The sequence below is a fragment of the Tiliqua scincoides genome, chromosome 2 (assembly GCF_035046505.1).
Source record: "Tiliqua scincoides isolate rTilSci1 chromosome 2, rTilSci1.hap2, whole genome shotgun sequence".
Classification (NCBI taxonomy): Eukaryota; Metazoa; Chordata; class Lepidosauria; order Squamata; family Scincidae; genus Tiliqua; species Tiliqua scincoides.
In genome coordinates, this window is record NC_089822.1 from 105,387,498 (window position 1) to 105,413,222 (window position 25,725).

The 25,725-nt window shown below is 44.2% G+C and overlaps 1 protein-coding gene across 4 annotated transcripts in view; it reads left to right on the plus strand.

Annotated features, from left to right (window-relative positions):
* The window catches only part of ADGRL3 (adhesion G protein-coupled receptor L3), a 675,925-nt gene extending 650,406 nt beyond the window's left edge, over positions 1 to 25,519 (plus strand). Inside the window, exon 22 of one of the 4 annotated variants that reach the window (XM_066612512.1) lies at positions 25,479 to 25,519. Coding sequence is in view for 1 of the 4 variants with exons in the window: in XM_066612509.1 (XP_066468606.1) it covers positions 3,595 to 4,394 (800 nt within the window). In the remaining 3 variants the exon portion in view is untranslated. Of the gene's footprint in view, positions 1 to 3,594; positions 6,724 to 10,023; positions 10,080 to 25,478 lie in introns of those variants that run through there. The other 3 variants (XM_066612511.1, XM_066612509.1, XM_066612510.1) reach the window with 3 other exon arrangements.
* Positions 25,520 to 25,725: the final 206 nt, after the last annotated feature.

Consider the following 25,725-nt stretch of genomic DNA (forward strand, 5'->3'; position numbering starts at 1 on the left):
CCCAAATAATTCGTCCAGGCATGGTGGTGGGGAAGCCTTACCGTTCCGCACTGCAGCCTTCACATTTAGCAGCTGATCTTCTCCACAGATCCTGCTGGGCAACCACTTTCCCCAGGAAATTGGGGTGTGTAATGGAAACATGCAAGGTCCCTCAATGAGATAGGGTGTTATGTGGTGTCAACAGTGGCCCCTTGCTCTGACAGTCCAGGGAAGCATGGGATCAAAAACTTGGCTTTTAGCAGTGGAAGTGCTGCACAGCTGCAGCCACCAGAGGCAACAAGGTCTTCAAGGATAAAAGCAGCACCTGAAGAAGGGAGAGTATATCAGTGTAGAAGTAAGGAACTTGGAAAGACTGAGAGAGCAAGAGAAAGGAGCTTGGAGGAAAGAGGATGGACCGACCGACCGACCGACCGACTGACTGGAGAGTGTGGAAGACTGCTGGAACAGACTGCTGGAGACGCTGGAAACTAGTGTATTGTTGCCATACGCAAGAGCTACTGAGAACCAAGGTGTTGCTGCAGTGGCCAGAGAAGCTTCTGGTGGGAGAGAGAAGGAAGGAGAACATCTGCAGGTTGAACAGGCGAGCCACCCTGGTGGTGGGGCAGTACCCCGCAGTGCTTTCTGCAGAATTAGGGATATTTTGAGTGAAGAGGGGAACTAATGAGCTTAAAGTGGGCATAAGTTCTCTAGGCCACGTTTGGAAAGGGAATTTGGCGTGCAAAACAGCATACAGAACCTGCTGGGGCAACGGGCTGAAGAAGCAACCGCTCAGTGTGAGTTGCAACAAAGATTGGCTGCAAAAAGTGGAAGCTGCGGTGTGGAACAGTAAGTCTTTGCCAGTATCATGCTGCGCAAGGATGGGTTATCTGGGGACTCAGCAGGCTCTGGTCTGGAGACTGCTGCGCTAAGAGACTGAAGCAAACATAAAATATCACAGACGCAACGACCTGACCCAGTTCGAGATATAGATATAGATGCACACAGTAGTCACCGCCTGTCCCTTTGAATAAACAGACTTAGAAATAAGTCTGTCTATACACAGGGGCATGCTCCCTGGGAAATGTGTATAGGGTTGCAATCCTAATATGTCTGCAAACAAATAAAGAAGTTTGGTAGTGAAAGCTTCTGTGACTAGCCATTTCAGTCTGCAGTCTTATACACATTTTCCTGGATAAAACTGGGCCCTTAGTTCAATTTGTTATTATTTCCTAGTAAGTGTAATTAGAATGCAACTACTGCTTATACGCTTTGCTAACTGGGCCAAGAGGCATCTCTCAGCAACTCTCCCTATCCATCTCCCCAGCATAGCATCCCCTCCAGTGGCTGTTTGCTGGTGTCCCCCTTGTGTTTCTGTGAACCCTTTGGGGACAGAGACCATCTTCCCTTTGCTCGGTGTGCTACTTTGTGAACTTTTTACTGAAAAGCTTCTACAAATGTTTTTGATAATACTGCTTACTATTTGTCCAGCCTGATACCATGCAGGTTTTGCGTGATAGTAAATTTTACTAACTTCAATCAGCTGCAGTTCTGTGCTTAATCTTTTTGTTGTTGTTTTAGTTCAAAGCAGCCACAAGGGACTCAAATTGGATTGGAGAAGCAAGGCTGGAAGGAATGGTGTGTGCGTGTTTTTTTTGGTTTTTTTTAATAAATCAATTCTATTCCCCAAAAAACAATATAACAAATCATCATATTACAGCACTTCGGCTTTACTTGTACCATTTCAAATCATTGGTATAGATCAATCTCAAGATTATGTCTCACTTTCATAAAATTGATCCTGTGGGGCTGGTGTTTATAAAAGGGTTCTTGATATAGGCTCTTTTTCCTCAGTTTAGTTGACCATTATGCCAGCTTCCACTCGTTTGCCATCTGTTCTTTAAATGATAGTGGCCCTTCATTATGCCAATATTTGCCAATCAGCATTTTAGCCACCATTAAGATCATATCAATACATAATGTTCTGCCACAGCTCTCTAATTATAATACTTTTTGTTGTTGGCAACCTTCAGCCTCGAAAGACTATGGTATCACGCTCTGAAAGGTGGTTCTGGAACAGCGACTAGTGTGGCTGAAAAGGCCGATTCAGGAGTGACAATCCCTTCCACACCGGGAGCAAGTGCAGTCTGTCCCTGGCCTGTCTCCCTGGCTATGGGCCTTCCTTCTTTGCCTCTTTGCCTCAGACTGTTGGCCAAGTGTCTCTTCAAACTGGGAAAGGCCATGCTGCACAGCCTGCCTCCAAGCGGGACGCTCAGAGGCCAGGGTTTCCCACTTGTTGAGGTCCACTCCTAAGGCCTTCAGATCCCTCCTGCAGATGTCTTTGTATCGCAGCTGTGGTCTACCTGTAAATACTTTGTTATACAAATGGACCAATTGGTACATCAGGTCCAGTCAGGAAGTTCGACGTGCACAGCACTTTTTTCCAGAACAAAAACAACTTTTTAATTCTCCCCCCCATTCCATTCTCTTTTTCCTAATGAAATCCATCCTACCACTCCGAAGCTGTTGTTTATATGTATTTGTATTGTTTGCTACCTTGTGAGTCTTTTAGCTTAAATGGCAGGATTAAGATCCCATTCGTGCAGAAATAAAAGGGTAAAGCATAGTGGCACCACACAGAGCATGTACCTACAGGGAGGGGTTGCGTTAAATCAAGAAAGCGGGTGGATTATTAAAACCCCTCTCTCCAGCCTTGCCTCTGCTGTTCCCTTCCACCAACAGCTGTTTTGAACGGAAAACAAATCCAGTGGGAGAGCCGATCTCCAGCATCATGTCTAGCTTGTTCCCCTGAGTAATTCACGGTGTGTGATGTTTTTGTATCTTTTGGAAGTTTGTGAACCTTAATTCTTCTTTGACTTGCATCACAATGGTGAGCAATTTTCATAGTAGCAAGCGACCAGCACTTAGGTAGTTCTGCAAGAGATTGCAGATGTGTGTGAAGGCTAACCAAGCGATTATTCCAAATAATTGCTTACAGATGTGTTAAAATACACACATACACACAAGTAGGCATCAAGTTCAAAACTTTGCCATTTGTCTGCCTCTCCATTGGCTCTACTGAGGGTGCTGGGCATGAGAAATGAAATTTTATCTTGATGATTTTTGTTCCAGAACATTCTTTCTAATTTTATTAATGTTAATTCCCCCCTCCCCCCCCAAAAAAAATCCCCCCTTCTCTCATGCTCCAAATTTCCCTACTAAGTGAAGAGTTTTGTTTTTTTCAGAAGTAATTTTGGTCTCAGCAAACTGACACCACATCTGCGTTAAGAGTAGTAGAAATGGTTTCCTAGGATTTTGTTTTTCAAAAAGGAAAAACCCATTAATGTTAACAAAAACATTTGTTCTCGTATCACAAAGTGGTAGAAAGCCTATTGAATCCGCATTGTTTCCCTTGCTTCCAAACCCTATGATGTATGTTTTTCCATTACCTTTCCTTTTCTATTTATTTATTTATTTATTTATTTTGCACGGTTCCTGTATAATGTAGCAAAACAGTATGATAACATTGCTCCTTAGGGCAATAGCCGTGTAGAGCAAGAACCCCATGCATATATATCTTTTGGTACAAGTCAACTTTTCTTGTGTGATATTTTTCAGAGGGGCTTCTGAACAATGCCAGGGATACAAGTGTCATGGATACTCTACCACTGAATGGTAACCACGGCAATAGCTACAGCATTGCCAGCAGTGAGTACCTGAGCAACTGTGTGCAAATCATTGACCGTAGCTATAACCACAGTGAGACTGCCTTAGAGAAAAAGATTCTGAAAGAACTCACTTCCAACTACATACCTTCCTACTTGAACAACCACGAGTGCTCCAGCGAACAGAACAGGAATCTGATGAACAAACTTGTCAACAATCTCGGCAGCGGAAGCGAGGACGACGCCATCGTTCTTGACGATGCCACCTCCTTCAACCAGGAAGAGAGCTTGGGCTTGGAACTCATCCACGAGGAATCAGATGTCCCATTGCTACCCCCAAGGGTTTACTCTGCAGAGAACCACCAGCCTCTTCATTACGGCAGGAGACGGATTCCGCAAGACAACAGTGAGAGTTTTTTCCCCTTGCTAACCAATGAGCACACAGAAGATCTCCAATCACCCAACAGAGATTCTCTTTATACGAGTATGCCCGCCCTAGCCGGCATGTCAGTCACAGAAAGCATCACCGCCAGCACTCAGACAGATCCTCCTCCGGCCAAAAGTGGTGATGTTGATGATGTGTACTACAAAAGCATGCCAAACCTGGGCTCCAGAAACCACGTCCAGCAGCTACACACTTACTACCAGCTGGGGCGAGGCAGCAGTGATGGATTTATAGTCCCACCAAACAAGGATGGGACCCCATCAGAAGAGACCTCCAAAGGACCAGCTCACTTGGTCACTAGTCTATAGAAGGCTAACCAAACATTTGAACAAACAAAATGCCCCCCTTTCCGACACCTGGGTTACTATTTGGAGTTAAATCAAAAGCGGTGGTAATATTGTGCGTTCTCCTTCTTCATGCTGTTCTAAACAACAAACAGTTCTCATACCTTTTTTTTAAATGGGATTTCTAGGCCCACCCAGGAAGGATGCTAACTGCTGTGATTCCCCCTCTCCCGTTCCCTCCCTCCACCGCCCCACCTCAGAGAGACTTCGGTATGCTAATGAAAGGGATGCAACAGGAAATGGTCCACTGCGTGGCCTTCTCAAATTATACTGTGTTTGTTTAAGCATCTTTGGATGCCTCTTCCTCTTATTACTAAGGACCTGATTTACAAAAGGCCAAACGTGCATTTGAAATGACTAGCAATGATGCATCTAGATTGGAGTGCTGCACAAAACAGAAGCAAAAATAGCAAAACTTTATTCTAAATCTGTATCACATAATAGTTTTTTGGTCTCTCACCACTTGATTTAACCACAGCTCACGCAGCTGTGGAGCAAACAAAATCTTAATGAAATAGAAGGGAAGTCTGTAACTGTATGCTACATGGCATATTTTTATGTTTTGCTGTATTAACTGATGATAATTCTAATGGCAGAAAAAAAAATGGAACAATTCCTATGTAATGTACAGATACTAGCATTGCACATATAGTCCGCTTTTTGTTCCGCCAGAACTTGCGTCCCTGTTAATGTAGTGGTAAAACAAACAAAAACAAACTTTTTTCTGTTGTGCTGGTCTTGCAAGTTTGTCTACCAGTAGGAGCAAGATTTTTCATACGTCCTTTTTTGCCATTTTTCCATTAAAAAAAAATTCACTGGGCAAAAGAAAGGAAGTTCACTTTAAAGCATCTTTTTTCCTATCAATTCCGTCACACCATACTTCAGTAGTCTGAGATATCTTTTTTCCAACACCGTATTTCTTCTTCAGTCTATCAATTTGCCAATAGAACCGTTTGCAAATTAGAGAGCTGGACAAACTTTTATGTTTACAGTGCACAACAGATGAGAAGCTGCAGTGTTTGTGGCAAGCAGCCCCATCACCAAGGCAGTAGGTACTTTTCTAGGAGCCTGGATATCTTTAGAGTAATAACAAGGCTTCTGCATGTGAACACAATGCCCCTGCAGAAGTCAAAATCTAGTCCCCAAGCTAGAAACTTGTACTGCAGTGGTTTAAAAAAAATTAACTGACTCATAGCAAAGATTAAAAAATAAAAATACCTATTTTGAAGTGGTTAAAAAAAAAAAATCCTTCCATTATTTTCCTAACAGGAAATGTATTTATTTCACAAGATTTAAAGTAATGTAGGCCTTCCCAGGAGGTAAAATTAGCAGCACAGATTCTACTTTTTTTTAATTTATGATGCATTTTGTATGGTCGCCAAGTTGAATGACCTCATTACTAATATTTGTTGTAAAAGTGAAATTTGTTTGCCAACCAATAAACAACTGATGAAGATTTAGAAGGTACTGTATGTATGTCCTGTACAATCAATTCCTCTCCCTCTTGCCGTCTTCAGCAAAAGGATTTCAGCTCTTGTAGGGCTGAAGGTAGCTATGCAAATAAAAGGATGATTCAGCACAGAATTATGCAGGAAGGATCTATAAAATTTAAAAGTAGGCAACTAAGAGCTTGAAGCAGGCAAAGGACCTGTTTTGTTGTTTTTTTCCCCAGGGGATTCTGTAACTGTTTGCTTTGGCCTTAGCCTTTAACATGGAGAGGACTTTAGCTAATATTTTGCATGTCATACTTTTTATACATTATCCATCCTGTTCGTAGCTTTTGTTGATCTTACTAGTTGTCGGTGTTGTGTCAAAGAAGAATTCAAACTCACATGAAGCCTCTCCAAGATCCTTTGTTCTTTGTTTTAGTGATCTCTGCAATTGTTAATTGTGTTATCTGGAAAGGAGGCATTACTCCCAATTGCTTTAGTGTGCTTTAACATTTGAAAAAAGAAAAAAGCCCTCTGAGGGTCTCTCCAGCTGTGGTGTTAAATGCATTGTCGCCTTTCCATTTTTTACACTTAAAAGTTGTTGTGGGAGTGGAGGACCCAGATGGGGACTTTAGTGCAAAGGGGGATAACCCTCTCCCCTGTGTTGCTGTTCTGAGATGTTGGGGGTGGGGGGGTAACAGCCACTTTTCCTTTTTAAGTTAAAAAATCAGAAGGTCAATGGTGCATTTGATATCACATTGAGTCTGACCCTGAATTTCAGAAGGAGATGAAATAGCAGTTCTGAGTGTATCCTCTGGGGAGATGTTGACAGAATCCCTCTGGCATTCCACGCCCCAACCTAAGTGCTCTTTTGTTAATACTTGTTTGCAGGATTTTGCAAAATAAAAAAAATCCACCCATTATACTCGAAGTTTATTTATTGAGATAGAGGCATTAAATGACTTTTCCAATGGGTTATTTAGCAAAAATACATAATTTAGAATAAATCAACAAAATAGAAAGAGACTGAGTGTTTCAAGAGATGATCTCTGGTTCATATAAAATGAGTTCAATGTGAGGACTGTGTGTAAAGGCTCTTCCTGCTTCTAGAAGCATTTGGCCAATGTCTTGTGAGGGCAGATAACATTTCTGAGATAAGAAGATCTGAATATTTTTCCATAGCAAGGAAAAACCAGGTGTATATTAAACCTGTGCAGAAGTCACAGGGCTATGGAGGATGAATTATCATGGGAGGGGGAGAGAGAGAGAACACATCTCTTCTGCACAATGCAGAAAAGCCCATCAGCACACAGACGTCAAGAGGCAGAGCCAGCGGGCACCTTCCTGTTTTCCCCCTTCCCGCTCCTGGATGGATTCATTCTTGATCATCATCAGAACAGGGGCTACTGCCCTTATTACCTTTGTGTAGCAATGTTAAGAGCACAGGCTGATGCCACTGCATGTTGACTTTTTTTCCCTTCTAGAAGGCATTCTCCAGGGTACCTGACAAACATAACCAGTTAAAGCCATAGCTATAAATCGCTATCGTGCTCACATGACAAGGACATTTGGTCTGTGATAGCAATTTCAAATGAACAAATGACTATGAGATACATTTGTGACGTAGTGCCATGTGGCAGAGAATAATTCTAGTTCTTCCAGGTCTGAGGATTCTCCTGTATACAGCTCCAAATACTAGGACACCAAGGGGACAGCAAAATGCTACCTGATTCTTCAATGCCAAATCCTTGTCTCCTGGATCATAACAACTGGAGACCTCAAAGCCCTTGACTGAGTGCTAAAGTCAAGATGGAGAGCCAGACAAGGCACAGCAGTTAGCAACTAGCACTCCACTTCTGGTTCTCTCCTTCTCCCTCTTGACAGGATAAACTGAAACTGGGAGAAGGTGGTCTTCACGACCACCACCCAAGTTAGAAAGCCTAGTCAGAAGGAGGTTGCCTAGAGAAAGCCTCACCCTCCAGGTTAACTGTGAAAGCCCCAAAGATCTGGGACATCCCTTAAACTGGTAGCCAAACACAGGCAGTCTGAAAGCGTGAATGAGACAAGGCAGGTTAAACTGTAACTGTACAAAGAAGTTTATTAAAAGATTGAAAAACAATAAAGGGAAAAAAGGCGTTGATCAACTAGCAGAAGGAGAAAAGGGGAGACAAGGATGCCAAAAGCAAGCAGAAATAAACAAAAACTCTGTACCAGCCATACCCTATTCACTCTCCTCCAGTGTCTTGGCCCTGACACCTGTACTGGCAGCAAGGTGAGTAGGTGAGCCTCCTGTAAAATATCAAATGATTCTGACATCACACCTGGGCAAAGGTGCAAAGGAGTGGTGCATGAGCCCACTTTTTATAACCTTCACCCGGGCTCTTGAATTTCCCACTCCTGGAGATCAGGAGGGCTTCCTGCACCAATAAGCATGCCCAAGGCCAAGTCCTTTGTTTATTTGTCAGTTGAGGAAGGCAGGGAAGGTTCACAACAACAAAGGTATCTTGGCTACTGCATCTGAATGGCTCAGCAGAACTTTCAAGATGCAGAGGCATTGCAGAAGCCTCAAAGGTGCAAGTAAGGTCCAAAAACAGATGAGAAAATGGGAAAATCAGGGGTTTTGCCCCCCCCCTTAGATATTCATTGAGTGGGGATAGCTGGGTCTGCACTGGTTCTACAAGCTTTGCATCTAGACAAACTATAAAACTACATAGGAAAAAGGCAGTTTCGAGACAGCACCAGAAGGGAAACATTTTAAAACAGGTTCGAAAGCATTCAACACAATACTTGCATCCCTGGATTACAAAGTTACAGTCAAGAGTAAAGAAGGCAAATGCAGTTCTAGAACAGAAACCATAAATGAATCAAGCTCATTATACAGAAGAGGTATTTTTCTCTTTAATTTCCATGACTGGATCACTCAGGAATTTTTTTTGCCTTGACACCAGAATCAAAAAGACTGGAATCCAAATTCACATATGGCACGTAGGCCTTTTGAAACATGTAAATAATGTAGAACTTAATGTAGGAATAAGTTCTGATTGCTAACTAAATCAAGCTGTTCGGTATCCAGTCCTGTTTACACTAAAGTAAAGGAATGGCTGGTGGACTGGATTTCAGTTAGGTCCTCTGGTAGCAGGACTAGGAATAGCATGGCAGGAATTGCAATTGGAAGCTCCAGGAAGGAGCATTACATGGAGTTTCAGAAAAATCATCTTCTCACACCCTCCTCACCAAACAGTTCTGCAGCATCTCTTCAGTGACTATCCCAGACTATGTGTACATGAAGATGGGGAGAGGGAGCAAGAAGGGGAAACAAACTTTTTTGAGTAACTGCTTTCTACAAGGAGAGTGGGCAATTTCTGGCATGTTGCCACTGGGAAATGAATTGGATGGCTTCCTTTGCTGATGGGAAGGATGCTGGGGGAAACTGAGGCAACTTGCCAAAGTGTGGTCCTTCCCCTTTGGGAAGCCTCTGCGCTAAGCTACTGAGTAGCCACTGCCCTGTGCTGGCCCACAAAAGTGAAGACATTCCCTGTGTTCAGAGAATTGAAACAAGTGTCCCAAAGCAGGACTCGGGCACTGAAAGGGCTGGGGCCAAAACTGAGGGAAGGGAATCAGAGTCGCCATTGAGAAAATGTGGTTGGGACAACTGGTGCTCAAGGGATGGGAGGTTGATCAGAGGCTGTCTGGGCTTGACAATAAGTTCTAGTGCAGGAAAATATCCACCTTGATTGGCATGCTTCAGCAGAAATGGCGCATTAATACATGGCACTGCGAAACACAAAAGATTGTGAGGGGGGGGGGGAAGTCTTCTGAGAGAAAAACTGAGGCATTAAATTAGGATCATTTACACTCCAGCAAGGAAAGGCGGACCTGATCATTTCCTGTCCTTGGCGCGTAAAGTGACCTTAAATCTCTGCTACCAGATGAGGTGCTAAAAGAGCTCAAGACAAGATAAAATGAGGACATGGGGTCCGCCCCATGTGACATTTGGAAATTTAAAAATAAAGTAGGACGTGTTGTACTTTTCAGTCATGACTGTGTTTTAAGATGTGAGCTCTGCTGTGGTATTGGCCTGCAGTGCCAAAAGTCTAAAATGACACCCTCCCCCCCCCCACCCATTCCAACCCATTCTGGACTATAACTCCTTTTTTAAACAGGACACGGTGATGGAGGCTGTAGTCAGGAAAACGGCACTTCCGGCTGGACTCTGCCGTTCAGAGCAGCTGCTTGGCAAGACTCCAGAACCTCCGACTCTAGTAAGTGATTGGTTTATGGTTCTAGCTTTCAGAGACTTCTGTTCCTTTTATTACTGGTTTAGCAGTACAGAGATAAGGCCACTGTCAGAATTTATTCAGTTACACACTTTGTTGGTGTGTGTGTGTATTAGAATTTAATTATCCAAACGGTATGTGTTGTTATTGACACTATCAACAACAATATCCACATTTGGAAGTGACAAATGGCATCACCAGCTGAAATCCTGAGAAATATGCTGTGGGAGAAAGTACTGTGGGTGCTGTGGGTGGAAAATCAATTTAGGAATTAGAAATGGATTGATGCTAGACTGGAAAGGGGTTCCCAGCAGTATTCAGTGGGTATGGATCAGGGGTGCCCAAACGCTGGCCCTGGGGCCATTTGCGGCCCTTGAGGCCTCTCAGTGTGGCCCTCAGGGAGCCCCCAGTCTCCAATGAGCCTCTGGCCCTCTGGAGAGTTGTTGGAGTCCGCACTGGCCCAACACAACTGCTCTCAGCATGAGGGCGACTGTTTGTCCTCTCGCATGAGCTGTGGGATGAGGGCTCCCTCCACTGCTTGTTGTTTCACGTCTGTGATGCACTAGTGGCAGCAAAGGAAAGGCCAGCCTTGCTTTGTGCAAGGCCTTTTATAAGCCTTGAGCTATTGCAAGACTTTCATTCATTCAAATGAGTTCATCTTTAATATATTCATTTATGTAAACTTATGTAAATTTATTAAAATTTTAAGTGTAAATTAATTCTTTCCCCCCCCCGGCCCCTGACACAGTGTCAGAGAGATGATGTGGCCCTCCTGCCAAAAACTTTGGACGCCCCTGGTATGGAGGAACAGTGGGAAGGGTTGTATAAGACTGAAAACAAAACTCAAGAGTACCAGAGTGAGTTGGAGGGCTGGGCAGATGATGGTAAACTACAGTTTGACAAGGAGCAATAGGAAAGAAGAATAAAATGCACCAGGAAACAAATGGCTAGAGAGGACATACTGTATGGGTTATAGAGCTTAACAAACTTAATACAGGTGAACAGTGTGATTCTATGTCAAAAGATCAGGGCCAATCAAGATTATATCATTTCAAGATTCAGAAAGGAACAACATTGTTTGGCTTGGTGCTAGTAAGACCTTATTTTGCATATGAGATGAAAAATGTGAAATAAATTCAGTAGAAATTAACAGGGTTTAGGAGGCTAAGCAGATGGGAGAGAGTGAAGAGAAACTGGAGAGGTTCAGCTAGAGAACAGATTAATGAAATGACAATGTTTGACAAAGATATTTTCATATATTTTTTAAAAAGTGTTGGAAGAATTGTTTCTCCCCTCTGTTGAGGACAGGATTGCAAGAAATACATCTAAAACTATTGCATAGTTACAACTTCAAGTATAATTTATGTTTATGTCTTGGGCTTCCTGGAAAGAATCTATAGAATCTCCTGCATAGGCTTCAAAGAGGGTCAGAAATCTTAAATGAAGACAAGCAGGTCCTTTTGAAAGCTATGATGGCATGATTCTATTAATGAGACAAGACCTGACAAACCCTCTCAGCCAGAGATAAGCCTGTCCAATGCTCTGATAGCCCAACTTAAACTTGAAAGTGCTTCATCAGCATCATTTAATTAATCTCTATAGTACCATCAATGCACATGAGGCTTTACAGAGCAACATAAGCAAATATGACCATGTCTTGAGGAGCTTACAGTTTTAATTTGGACAGAGGGGAAGAAGAAAGTGAGGGCAGTGAAGAGGGAAAATATGAATGGTCATGCCTGCGGACTATGTCTGTGCTGTATCTTCCAGACAGATATCATAGGGACAGTTGGCAATTGGACAGATTGAAAGCATCTTGTTGAAATACAAAGGAAGAGTCTTTCCTACAGAACTTGTATGAGTGCGCTATTACAATACCCTGTGCAGGAAGAAGAAAGTCACTTATGCAGTTCTTTTCAGTTGAGATAGTATTCTATAAAAATGCAGAGCTAAAATAATTTTCCTGTGCAAAGACACATATAATGAACTGTACACAGGATTACTCTGAGTCAATGCTGAAATGGCTGTGTGGGCATATGTGTGTGTGTGCAAGAAAGAGAGAGAGAATTTATTGTTAATTTTGTGTGTTCATGAACTTGGGAGTTGTTGTTTAGGTGGGCAGAAAAACACAAAATGCTCAGTGGGTGACAGGATGACCACTGGGTTTGTGGCAGCAATTAGTTACGTATTTATTAGATCCAATCCCAAAAGCTTCCTGCTGTGAGTCACTCATCTCCAGATCCTTCCTCACTCGCTCTTTCTGGCTGGTGCAGACTGGCAGGAATCATTAACAGTGGATCAAGTTCTTAACTAGGTTATCCCCCTTGTTGTCTTAAAGCACACTCTGAGAGGGGTTGGACTAAGGGCCCAATCCTATTCAACTTTGCAGTGCCAATGCAGCCACAATGCAACCCTGAGGTCAAAGAACAAATTTTCCCTTAACTTGAGGAAGCCTCCATGACTGCCCCCACCCCACTGCAGGATGCAGTGTGTGCCCCCATTGGCACAGCTGCATCAGTGCTGAAAAACTGGATAGGATTGGGGCCTAAGCCATCAACCACCAGCTGGGTGGGCCCCCATAGTGCCAGATGTGAATTTATGGATCGGCAACAGCAGCTTTCCAGTCAGCAGCTGCTGCCCTCCATTTCCACCCCCCCCCCACAATGCTCTGGGTAATGTTGTACAACTGCTGCTATTGGTCTGCCAAGAACAAAACAACCCCATACCCACCCACCCCTGGTAAGAGGAGTGGGCCTACCAGAGGTCACCTGGCTAAGGATCCCTGCAAGCCTGGAGCTGGTCCCACAGTTTGGCTATGACTTTCTGGTTATCTTCATGCATGTAGATTTTGTAGAGATGCATGAGGTCAGCACCCTGAACTAAGCACATAAGTCCTCTTGAGTTCTAGCCATTATTCCAAATCATACTTTGCATTCATTAGTAACAATAGTCCCAGGACTTCAGCCTTAATCCATTCAGCATTTCCAACATCACCTGAACAACAGCCTGTCCCAGCTGCCACCACTTCAGAGCTTTATCCCCTAAATAACAAAGACTTCAGACAACCGTGTTTTTGCATTTCTGAGAGCAGCCAACATACAAGACTTGGTAAAGCAACTGCTTCTTCTTTCACTGGAACAAGGTTAGAGTGCTTTGAAGTAAGGATCTGCACAGTATAATACGTTTGCCTGGTTTGGATGATCTAATGCAGGGTAAGTGGCAGAATTTGCTTCTTTCTGTTGGGAAATGTTAGTATACTACAGCCTAACTGTGCAGTCCCTAGCTCACATCAGGCTGCCCCAGAAAAACATCCAAAAAGCTTCATTATGAAAAGCTTCACTTGGCACTGACGTAGTTTTTTTTTTCCTTGTTAAATAGTATGTCTATGGTCCCGGTCTAAGGGGCCCCAATCCATCTGTTTAGTCAGTTAAAAACAAACCTGTTGGCTACAAAAGGAGACTTAACGTCATGTGATTTCATTTGGGTCCACCTATGAAGTGACTCATAATGAAGTACCCCTCCCCATGGAAGCCTGACTTGAGGAGACTCTAAGGTTGTTCATCAAAGACCATCCTATAAATTGGATGATAATTTGATTCTTTTGCTGTATAACCTTAACTCCTCCCATTAACAATCATCTCCTAGACACACATCAGAGCCTTCATCATCCTCACCTTGCTGGAATTCTCAGCCTCTTTTAATCCTGTCCCTGAATTCCTTCTGAGAATGAGACACAGAAGAATCAGGCTCAGATTTTTTCTCCTTTTGATCTTCTTTTGTCCCTCTTGCTTCCTGTAAAGGAGCTAGAGGGATTCAGTTCTTTGCACCTTACATTGATGAGTCAGCATTCTCTCTGTATGTTATTTGTTCTCATTGCTTCACTTACTACCTAGTCTAACTCTTCATGCTGATTCTTCCAAGAACTACTTAAACATTTCCCCTCAAAGTGTACTTCCTACACTTCTATGTCATTGGAGGGATAAGTAATCCCTCCCAAATGTCGGGAGGGGTACCCTGCATCTACGATATGATAGGTCACCCTATCATCTCATATGATAGGACAATTTGTTACAACAGGGACAGAATATCAACTTACGGCAAATTTTAGTTGTATGGCTGAACAGCTTGTTCTCATCCCCAGTGGGGCATGCATGGAAAATGATGAAAAAGTGGCATTCAGAGGAAGTCTTGTAGTGCTGCACCAGGCAGAAATTCATCAACATTATCTCTAGCACATGATTAGGAAAACTGCACCTGTTGAATCTCTGCTTGGCTGCATTGGTCCCCAGTCCAGTGGCTAGCAGAAAAACCAAAGCAAAATGGGGGTGCATGGAGACCAATTTCTAAAGGAATACAAGAGACTATACAAAGTTTTTACTACATGCAGGCCAGAGAAGTTAAACTGACCCCCTCGGTTTGCAATGTCCACACCCATTAGAGCGCCTGAAAGTTGTAAGCACCCTAATTCTAATTTGAAACCAACTGTTTTGATATTTAATTATAATGTATGTGTAGCTGTGTATGCATGAACAGTACTGAACCATGTATTACGCAGCCTGCCGTTTCACCATGTTGGCTGCAGTGGCGTAGCTAATGATCGTGTAGCCTGGTGCCAAGCTCAAAATGTTGCCCCAGAAGTGATGTCACAACTGGAAGTGATGGCACACCCAGGCTTTTAAAAAAGTAAAAACTGGGAGGAACCCACCTCCTCCCCACAGCAGCTCACTACTCAGTTGCTCTGCTGCCTCAGTGGCATAGCTAAGATCTAACTGCTACCTGGGGTCAAAGAAGATTTGTAGCCCCTCCCAGACAAAATCAGATTTAATTAAGAAAATAAATGAAAAGTCTGCCCCTGGTTGGTTCAAGATACTGTGATGGGGTGGAGAGGGATGGTTATTTTCCCCCTGCTAAATATAAGAAGGGCACCACTTGAAAAAGTGCCTTTTTATCCAGTTATTAGGGGTAGCAGTATTATGATACTTGGAAATGCGAGCTGACTCATATTAAGACTTTATTGGTTTCATGTTGTATCATGATAACATGTCAATAACATAATAACATGTCATTGGCTCTCAGAACAATCAGTCTCATAGGTCGGTTTTGAGTTAAGAAAATCTACTTTTTGTTCCTTAAGGCAGTTGTGTTTTCATTTTCTGGTTAATTGGCCATAACTTTTGATAGAATACAGATATTCCAATGCAGTTTGCTTCATTGCATTCTGCATTACATTACCTTTCCAATGATATATAACATGATGGTATTATTCATACATACCAAGATTTTCACAATTTTGGTCAAGCTCAGCTTGTTGCCCCCCTAAAGCTTGATGCCCAGTGCAACTGCTACCCCTGCGCCCCCTTAGCTATGCCACTGGTTGGCTGGGCTCATTTTGGACAGAAACCGCACCAGAGGTCACTGACTGTTGAGAACATATTGAAAGACAATATTGCTTTTCAAGTATGTCTCTAGCCAACAGAAGAATCAGCCTCTTCAGCTTTCAGTCTGTGTAGAACAAGCTGTTGCCAAGTAAACAAAGGTGGAATAGCGCCTTCAGCAATGTGTGTATGTGTGGGTGTTCGGCAGAGGGCAAAAAATCTGGCAGTCACACTTGGTGTTGGAGGGTAACAACCAGTTTCCGTCTCCATCTGTGAAATGTTGAAGGGTGCAGATAGCAATCCAGATAAATACTGGATAAATGCTATTATCACTAACATTGCTTCCTTTGATTCTTGGATCTAGTTATTTCGCAGCAATGTATCAACATTAATAGGGCTTTTATGGCCGAATCCTACTGCACAGTGCCACAGTTGATATCCTATTCCCCCCTCCCAGCCTCAGTTGGCCTCGATCCACCTTCCTGGGTCCACTCAGACTTCACCAGTAAAATAGCTGGCGCAGGTTCAAGTAGATCCAGTGGGGCAGCAAAGGTTTATCCTGGGGCAAGGGAACAAATGTTCCCTAATCTTGAGGAGGCCTTCATGTCTCGAAATTCGCTACTGGATGCACCATGTGCCATGTTAGCACAATGGCATCAGCGCTGGAGGAGTTAGGTAGAATTGGGTTGTCCATGGATTTCATCCCATCATACTTGTCTGGGTCTCACCTTACCATAGTTAGCACAAACCACTTCAAGCCATGGTTCCTAGTTTGCTGATTGATTACAAATCATGGTTCGGCAATCAGTTTGACAATCACATCAATCAAAGTGAAGCTTCCTTACCCAGGGCTTGGTTGGTGGCTTGAACTGAGCGAATATGATACTTGGGTTAGGGTGTTTATCAGTGATTCATATCTCCTCTCATACTTCACACTGCATTTCCTCACCCAGGAGACAGGGAGAAGAATAACAGATGTGTAGAAAGCTGTGAGTACTTTCACAGATAAATTTAATATGTGCTAGTGGCTGAATATTTTTAACATAGCCTGTAACTGAAGAGATATTATGTTACAGATTTGCTAGTGACAGCGTTCTCTGTGGACAAATTATGATCTCACTAAAACTGCTTTCATCCTATCTCTCTTCTTCTACCTGAAAGACGGAATTTAATTTGGACCCCATCTGTCTCTCCAAAATATGGAACACATTAATGTGGTCTTATGCGCATCATGTATGAGCTATGACTTTGATTACTGTAAAAGATTGTATGTGAAAACAAAAGGGGAAAAACAGAATATTCATGAGATATCCTGACCAAACTCTACTTTCAGAATTAACCTTGACTGTTGCAAAAAATTTTTGTAAACAATTCTGAAAGAGAAAATCCCATATAGGAAAAGCTCAATAAACCTTACCTAAATTCAAAAATAGATTAAGTTCTGCCTAAAGTATGTGGAAACACATGTTTTGTTACTAGTGAAAATCAATGAAAACTGGACAGAGGTTGGATCACAGGGCCAAACTAGAGGCGCAATCCTATGCATGACTTACTCAGAAGTAAGTCCCATTGTGTTCTATGGGACTTACTCCCAGGAACGTATGTATAGGATTGCAGCCTAAATGTCATTGTGGTAGCACCATCCCTTTTATCACCAAGGAAGGTGATGTTCTGGTTTTCACAGAGGTCCATGTTTGAGGGTAGCTGAACAAGGGTTCATTGCTTGTACCCATTGCTTCAGGTATCCACCCTTAGCCCAGTTCTGACACTGGAAAAGTGCCTTCAGCAACAGAGCTTGACTAGTGACCCCATCTGATGCGGCGCTGCCGTTGCCCAAACTTGTGTTCTGGTGGCAGTATGACTTTAAAGCATTGTAGATGCTGATCGATAGCCACAATCTTCCAGGCCACTGCCACAGATGGCAGGAGGACCCCACTAGCAATTGGTGGTGAAGAGGAGCCCCTCTGATGTTGGTAAGTGTGGGTGGGGGATAGAAGGATCAGGGAGGAGAGCCAGGGGTGTGCTAAAGGCAGATGAGGTGGCATTCAGTACCAGCAACAAGGTGCTATCCCCCCCTTTGTCTCCTCAGACTTGCACCATCTTAAGAGCTGGTACAGGTCTGAGGGAGACTCAAGCCTCCCAATGCCCCCCCACCATCACTTTTTGGGCATGGCTGCATGCTATGGTGGGGGGGGGGGAATAGGATTGGGCTCAAGGCCAGGATGGAGATATGAGGGTTCAACTCCCTTCACTATGTCTTTTGTTGTAGAAGTTAAACACCACAAATATATTTTGATGGGTCAGATAAATGAACAGTCACACCTTGCTTAGCCCTCTTTGTGACTGATGTCAACCGTTTTATATAATGATACACGAATAATATTTAAGAATAAATCAATACTGTTACCCTGCACATGCCCAATCTCGGCTGATCTCAGAAGCTAAGCAGGGTCAGGCCTGGTTAGTACTTGGATGGGAGACCGCCTGGGAATACTGGGTGCTGTAGGCTTATACCATAGTCTTTCGAGACTGAAGTTTGCCAACCATTTTAGCTGGGGCTACACCACTCTCTCGTTTTTCTTTCTTTCTTTTTTTCCTCTTCACATTTGCAAGTCAAAATGTGATATAAACAACTTACTGCTGAACAAAACCAGAGAAGTCATCTTGGGAGGCTGTGCTGTGCACCCCTATTAGAAATATTTTGTTTGTTTTTAATCTTTGCCGGTTCCATTCTATAGCAGCCACAATAATATTCAACTAATAAGCCATATTCTCAGATTATCTTGGTTTATGGTAAAGGGTTTAACTAACAACCAGTGCAATCCAGACTCGTTTAGGCTGGCGCAAGTCAAACGTGCTGTAAGACACGTTTGCACCTCCTCAAGAGTTGGCTAGGCCAGCACATGGCGACACGCCAGCCTGCAGAGGCTGACTTCAGCCTCCGTGCCAACAGAGGGACTTGCATCAGCTGAGCTCAGCCGATGCAAGGCTCTGGGGAGGGCGGGGACGAGGCGGGAGGGAGGCGTTCCAGGGCAGGGGGGGTGAGCAGTGGGCTGCCCCAGGGGCAGGTGGGTGGGGAACGGGGGGCGGGGCTGGGATCTGGCTGTTATGCCAGATCCCAACCCCCATTCCCACGGAGCTCAGAGCGGCTTCAAGCTGCTCCACTCTCCTTGGACTTGCGCCACCTCAAGAGGTGCTCAAAAGCACCATAAAGTACTTAGTGAGAGTGCTACTAGCAGGCACGATGGCACGAATAGCACCTCAAGAGGTGGCGCAAGTCCAAGGAGACCCATTGGGGCCAGGGTGGCTTACCCGAAGGTAAGGGGAAAAGTTTCCGCTTACCTCTGGTTCAGCCATTTTGGGCACCTATCCTGCGCTAAGCTAAGTTTCTTGGCTTGCCTGTTCCAGCGCAGGATAGGATTGCGCCCAACACTGATGTTCAGTAATGTGGCTTGTAACATGAAATGACCTCGCTTCAAATATGCAGCTATATTTTGAGGTGAGCTCCTTTACCCCTCTGAAAAATGACGTGCTGTTCTTGAGAGCATTATAAGTTTATGTGCCTCTTTTGCAGCTTGACAGTCTCCTCACATATGTCCCAAGGCCAGGGCATGCATCATGTAAAGGTGATCTTTACAAAAGTACATGACAAGCTGGTTAGGATTATATTTATTGGACAGTTGCAATAAGGAGTGGGGTTGTGGACACCCTTCTCCTTCCAGCATCTCTTCTCGCTTTTCCTAACAATGTCAGAGATGGTTCACACAAACCATGGTCTCTCACACAATCCGTATAGTTCATTGTGAGGGGGGCAGTTCGGACAAACTGCCAGCCCAGTTCTAACTCAATTCCCACATGGCGATGGAGCGGCGCCAACAGAGGCTATGCTGTATCCCGCAGGGGAGTTTCAGCAGCTGGAGGCCTCTTTGGGGCAAAGGGATATTTTTTCCTTTGCCCCTCGGTATGCCCCAGCAACTGCAATGGGTCAAATTGGACCAGTTCCAGCAATTGGACTGGTGCAAGTCCAAGTTCCACCAAGTTCCACCAATGGTGGACCAGTTCCACCAATTGGACTGGTGCAAGTCCAAGTGGATCTATGCAAGCAGATCTGGCCTGGGAAGGGGGTCAGAATATGGCGCATGCTAGCACTGCCAATCCCTGTCCCCGCCTGGGCCCAATCTGTCCACCCCTCGCCCCATCTCCTCCCCAGTCCACCTCTCCCCACCCCTGTGCTAAACGTACCTGGTCCTGCAGGCATCCCTACAACTGCTGGAACCAGCAGGAAAGCTCTGGCCTTCCTGCCATCGTGCCTGCTAGTAGCACTCTCACTAAGGACTTTATGGTGCTTTTGCGACAGTGTGCGCTGGCAGACCATGCATTCTGCTGATGTAGCCCAAGTATAAGATTGGGCTGAGTGACCCTATGTCATTAAGCTAAGGGGAAGATTGCACATGTGTGCAATCCCACACTTCATATCACAAAGAGAGCCCTGTTTGGTAACTAGAATGGGAATCATCCCTATGTGAGATCCCTATGTGATTGGGAAAACAAAAACCTCCAATCATTTTGGAGGTGGGTGGGGAAGAAACCCTCGATAGTCATAGTCATTTCACCATAACCACCATCAGGTATGATGAAACCCACCAATGTATGACCCCAATTTTCAAATCAACCATTCCCTCCTCCTTCCACTCATGCCCAATTGGGAATCAACACTTATCCCGCACTACGATCAGGCTCCATTGGCACCTGGAGAAGACTGAGCAGACCTGGCAAGAATTGTGACCCTGGGCACCTCTCCTTGGGCAGCAGCACTACCACTCTAGTGGGTGAAATTACCTCTGATGTCCTCACCAGTCCCAGCAGAGCAGCTGCTGCCAGCTTCTCCCTACACTACAATTCTTGTGGCAATGTGAAAATAGAAAAGTGTGACAAATAATTAGAGGTGGTTTAGAACACAAAGATATTTTCTTCCCAGAGTTTGCCCTGTTGGCAATTCAACAGGGGTGGGTGGGTGTTGACTATTACTTTCATGTGTCTGAATTACGTTTTTATATGCTGAGAGCTTCTGATCTGCAGGTAGCAACCTTCTCCGCTTGAGAGTTCGTTCACACATCAAATAAGTATGTATCTTTGTATGGCAGAATCGTCTCACCAGATTTAAAGTTTAAACAAACAAGAAATGCTCTGACATGATTAAAAACCATCTGTAACCCCAGGAAATTCCATTTATTTCAAAAAATAATCATAATGTGAAATCAGTGTGATAAAATCCCTTCATGATGGTATAATATATATTTTTTTCTCTCCCACTACAGTCTGTGCATGGAAACCCATTTCACCCCTTGGACCCCTTTTTTTTCTCGTTGCAGTCAGGGTTATAGATATGAGGCCAACTGAAGTGGTCACCTCAGAGAGCAGATTGGTGGAGGATCCCCATCTCTGTCCACATACTTTCCTCCACTGCCCCTCTTTCTCTTTTCACTCCCTGGATTGGAAAAGGAAGAGAGAAGGCAAAGGGGAGGAGAGTGCTGTGCTAGAATATTGGAGAGTGGGAGGAGCAAAGCTGGCACATCATTGGCTAAGGGGGCAGCATTTGGCATGCCACTTCAGGGGTTAGGAGGTCTTGGGCCGGCCCTGTTTGCAACTGTGCATAAGCTTCGCCCAGTGTCTTCTCAGAAAATGAGGGATGAAGAACTGGCAAGAGGAGATTTTTATGTTTGTGGGAGAGAGAGAGAGAGAGAGAGAGAGAGAGAGAGAGAGGAAAAAACCACAATAGTGAGAGTAATGGGTAGAGAATGCTTAAAAAAATTCAATTATTAGATCTTTTTCCATCACTTGATATTCCAACCAAAAGTGCAGCACTCTAGGCCTTAAGGTGCTGGAAGCCATTCATGTAAAACAGGTAGGCAAGGGATGAAGACAAACAACCCATTGGCCATCTGGGAACTGTGGAGAGATTGCCCATTTCTTAACTGTGTGCTAAAGTGCAGCAATACAGATGACTGTGGCTGGCTTTGAAGTATATCCTGGCTGCTGTTTCTCTCCCTGCTATTTATTGACTAGTCCTTTCCCCAGGAAGTAAAAACTATGCGCCCTATGCGTTGCTGTGTTCTTTGTTTCTTTCTGGTTCTTTGTTTACTGAAGAAAATGGTGAATCTGTCATTGCAATCTTAAAAGGTTGTTCGTTCCTACTGATGACAGTGTTCTTTCAAAGAGGTCAATAAACCTTGTTTTTCCCAACTTTTTGGAGTTGTTCTTTTCTCTTAGGAAATTGCTCTGACTTTTTTTTTTTTCATTGCTCTTATGCCTAGAAAACCATCAATTCTTTATCATTTCTTGCCACTGACTGGCACTAAAGATCATGAACTTGTCACATCTTTGTGACTAGTCTGCTTCTGGGCACAGTGCTGGAAGATATCTAGAAAGCCCTAAATGATGGCATGAAGTGAAATCCTCTGTATACAGATGCACATACATGAGTGTTGATCCCCCCCCCCCCCATAAATTAGTAGAATGGATTTGCAAGAGGTTTGAACTATACTGTACTTTCTAAGGCTCACATGTTTAAAGACCCTCCACTGAACATTTCAGTCTCCAAGCACATGCTGCAGTGCTGTAGATTTTACAGTGACAACAGAAAAACTTCAAATTACTGTACACTGAGAACGAGCTAAATTAGAATGATGACATGACTGAACACCATCCCAAGATGAGGTCCAAATCATGACAGGGGCTTCTTATCACACAGTTACTTTACCTTTGCATTGCTGTGAAGTTGCTATCACTAATTGTCACTGTGCTTGTTTTGCACACTTTTACAGTGCAATCCAAACCCCTGTTCCCCTGAGCACAAGTCCATCCTGATGGCTCCCAGCCATCATAAACGTGCCATAAAGCACATTTGTGATGACTTGGGGGTAGGATAAGCCAGTGCAAAGGCGTGCACTGGCCTTGTGGAGCCAGCCCTGTGTCCAGAGGCGGTAGGTTTGTGCCAGCCAGGGCAGATTGATACAGGGGGTGGGAGAGGGCAACGGGGAGGAGGAACAGAAGTGGAGAGGGGCATTCCTGGGGGTGGATCGGGACTGGAAGGGAGGGACCATCACGGCAGTACAGGCCAGATCCCAACCCCGGCCCCAGCCTGAGTGGCATCCTTTGGGCTGCTTGGATTTGCAGCTCAAATCTGAGTAGCCCCCTAGGGCTGTGTGGGGCATTTCTTGGGGTAAGGTGAAGGAAATCCCCTTACTCTGAGTTGCATCCCAGCTTGCACCAAACCCATGCTGGATACAGCACAGGCCAGTCAGCCTGCCTGTTCCAGCGCAGGTTAGGATTGCACCCTAAGTTTGTTACAAGGCCTTGCTTCAGCTTCCTCTCATTCCTCAAACAAACATATTTTGCTGTAGTCAACACTAAGGCTGTGGAACTTGAACGTAAGAGGAAGAAGCAAAGCAATCTGCCTTCTCACCTACTGGCTGTTTAGCAGCACCTGTCAGAACAAAAGCTGTAGGATAAACATGATAAAACAAGTAAGGGGGAAGAGATAAGGAGTGTATATGGGAAAAAAAGATGTGGGAGAGGGAGAATGGAAAAAGAAGGGGACCAAGTCAGATGGGAGGGGAAGTACCACATTTTGGTTAGATTTCCTTGGTAAGATTCAACTTATTTTCCTACAAAATGTTTTAGAATATCTGGAAGACAGAGGAGTAATTCTTGGGGCAAACTAAATATGACATTTAGCTCAAGCTGTGACAAAAGAAATCTTCCACTAGGTAAATAGGGACCTTTGATTCACAATGCCAATATTTTCAACAAATATAGGTTGTTTACCACTAGCATGTATACTTGTCATCCTTCCATATGATATTACAGTTTGAACCTCATTATTCAAGCACTCGCGTGGATGGCAAAAACCGCAAGATAGCAAATCAATTTAAAAAACAAAGTTTCTTTGCTCCAGTGATTTAAAAACAGCTTTGCTGACCTTTGCGATGTAAGATAAGAGTCCTTAAGAAGACAATTCATCAATCAGTCCTCCTCCAAGCTCTTCTACCAGAAAGGCACTTCACTCAGCCCCCCCTTCACCAATGCCAAATGATCACCTTTCTTTCAGGTGCTCAGGGGGAAGGGAGGGGTCCGCTGGAGAGAGGATTGATGGATTGTCAGCCAGCTGCTCTCTCTCTCTCTCTCTCTCTGCTCTCTGCTCTCTGCTCTCTCTCTCTCTCTCTCTCTCATATTAAGGGTACTATTGTTAAAGGACTGTTCAGTTTTTTGAACTGATTTTAAAGGGATGCATTTTTCCCCTTCTCCAAGGATCAGCACATTCCTTCGCATTTGCAGTGGCCATTTGTGTTGAGTCAAATCCATGTATAAAAAAATCCATATATAACAAGACTAGACCTGTATACATTCTACTCTAAAGGGCAGAAAGTGTATTCCCGCACTGATTTAATATGGGTACAGTTGGCCCTCATTATCTGTGTGGGATTTGCTGCAGGACCACCACCACCCTGCACAGATACCGAAGTCTGTGGATAATTAAATCTGTGGGCAGGAGGGCCACATAGGACTTTCTGGGCACAGCCAGAAGTCACCAGCATGAATTGGAAGCACCTTCCTGTTGTGTCCAGGAAGCTTTCTAAGGCCGTTCAGCAGTGCACTTGGCATCTGAAATCCATAGATGCCAAGCAGTGGATAAGGAGAACCCACTGTATCCTCAAGATGGAAGTGCACGGGGTAGGCCAAGCTGATCTACCACTCAAATTCACTTCCAAATTCAGCTGCCCTACTGCCCCCTAGCCCCGCCAGCATATGCACCACCATTCCCTCCACGACCACGAAGCATCTCATCATCTTCTTTTTCGTTCATCCATCCTCTTGCTCTGCTGCTGCTTTTTGTAAAGGGCCTGGGCCTGGATACTCTATGGAAAATGGGGGGAGGAGCATGGAGGTCACCATTCCCTGGCTAAATTGCTAGAAACCTACAGCTGCTTCTACAGTAAGGAGCGAGGGGCCCACACAGGCAACAACAACCAGTGGTCGGCTGGGCCAAGTCTTTCTAGGGAACAGGCTGGTATGAACAGTGAGCTCACTGAGATGCTTGTTGCTCAACAGCTCCTCATGTGTGCCTTGTCCTGATGCCAGCCCTGATTACAATTTCAGTTCTACTGCAGTAGATCAGTTTAATTACTTTTCATTAAAGGACTGAACACTGATTCCAGGGTAGTGAACTTGAATGCAGATATGTTTCCATTTCTAGCAATTGGTTCTGGGCGTTCCCCTGCTAAAATGATTGTCCTTTCCTCTTTGTTGCTTCTGCTGCCTTCAGTGTTCATTCTATTCATTGATCAAAGCCTTTTGAATCTCTTACCTATCATATTTTAATATTCCTCACTTGATTCCACTCTGCCCTTCAAAGCGTGGGAGCCATTATCACAACTTTATTCTGGGCGAGAAATATGGGCATAGAATTTTCTGACGAGTTTCTTTTCTTCTCCTGTCTGCAAGTGGCACAAAGCGGCACAAAAACAAGCCAAGTTTTTGCTCGACCTTGTACACCAGTGATTTTCAACCTTTTTCATCTCATGGACACTGACAAGGTGCTAAAATTGTCAAGGCACACCATCAGTGTTTTGACGAATGACAAGGCACACCACGCTGCCTGCGGGACTGGGGCTCACATCCCCCAATGGCCCTACTAATAAATGACTCTCCCTCAAACTCCCACGGCACACCCATGAACCATTCATGGCACAGAGGCATTGGGGGGGGGGGGTTGAACTGAGGAAGATTTGGAATTTTCCAGAAGGATACAACCACGAAGTGGACCTTTCCCCATTTCACCTTTTAGAAATCACTTTACTCAAATGTAGTTATTAGACTATTTCAAAAGCATTTCGATTGTCTCTCTTGTTAAACATAGAAATGCTTTCACTTTATTGTGTAATTCATCTTGTGTTCTCTTCACAGATCTTGGAACCACCTCAAGACATGAGCCAGTCTTTCGAAGAGTCCTCATGGAAGACAGTATTATCTAATACCAGGAAGATCTGTGAAATTCCTGGGTGGATCTTGCAGTGCGTACCCACAAACATGGACTGGACACAGAACTGTCTGGACAATATAAAATCATCTCTGAAAGGATACAGCCAATAGCTGTTAAGACTGGTCAGCCTAATGTACGTGTATAATACATAACACATAGCATAAGCAAAGT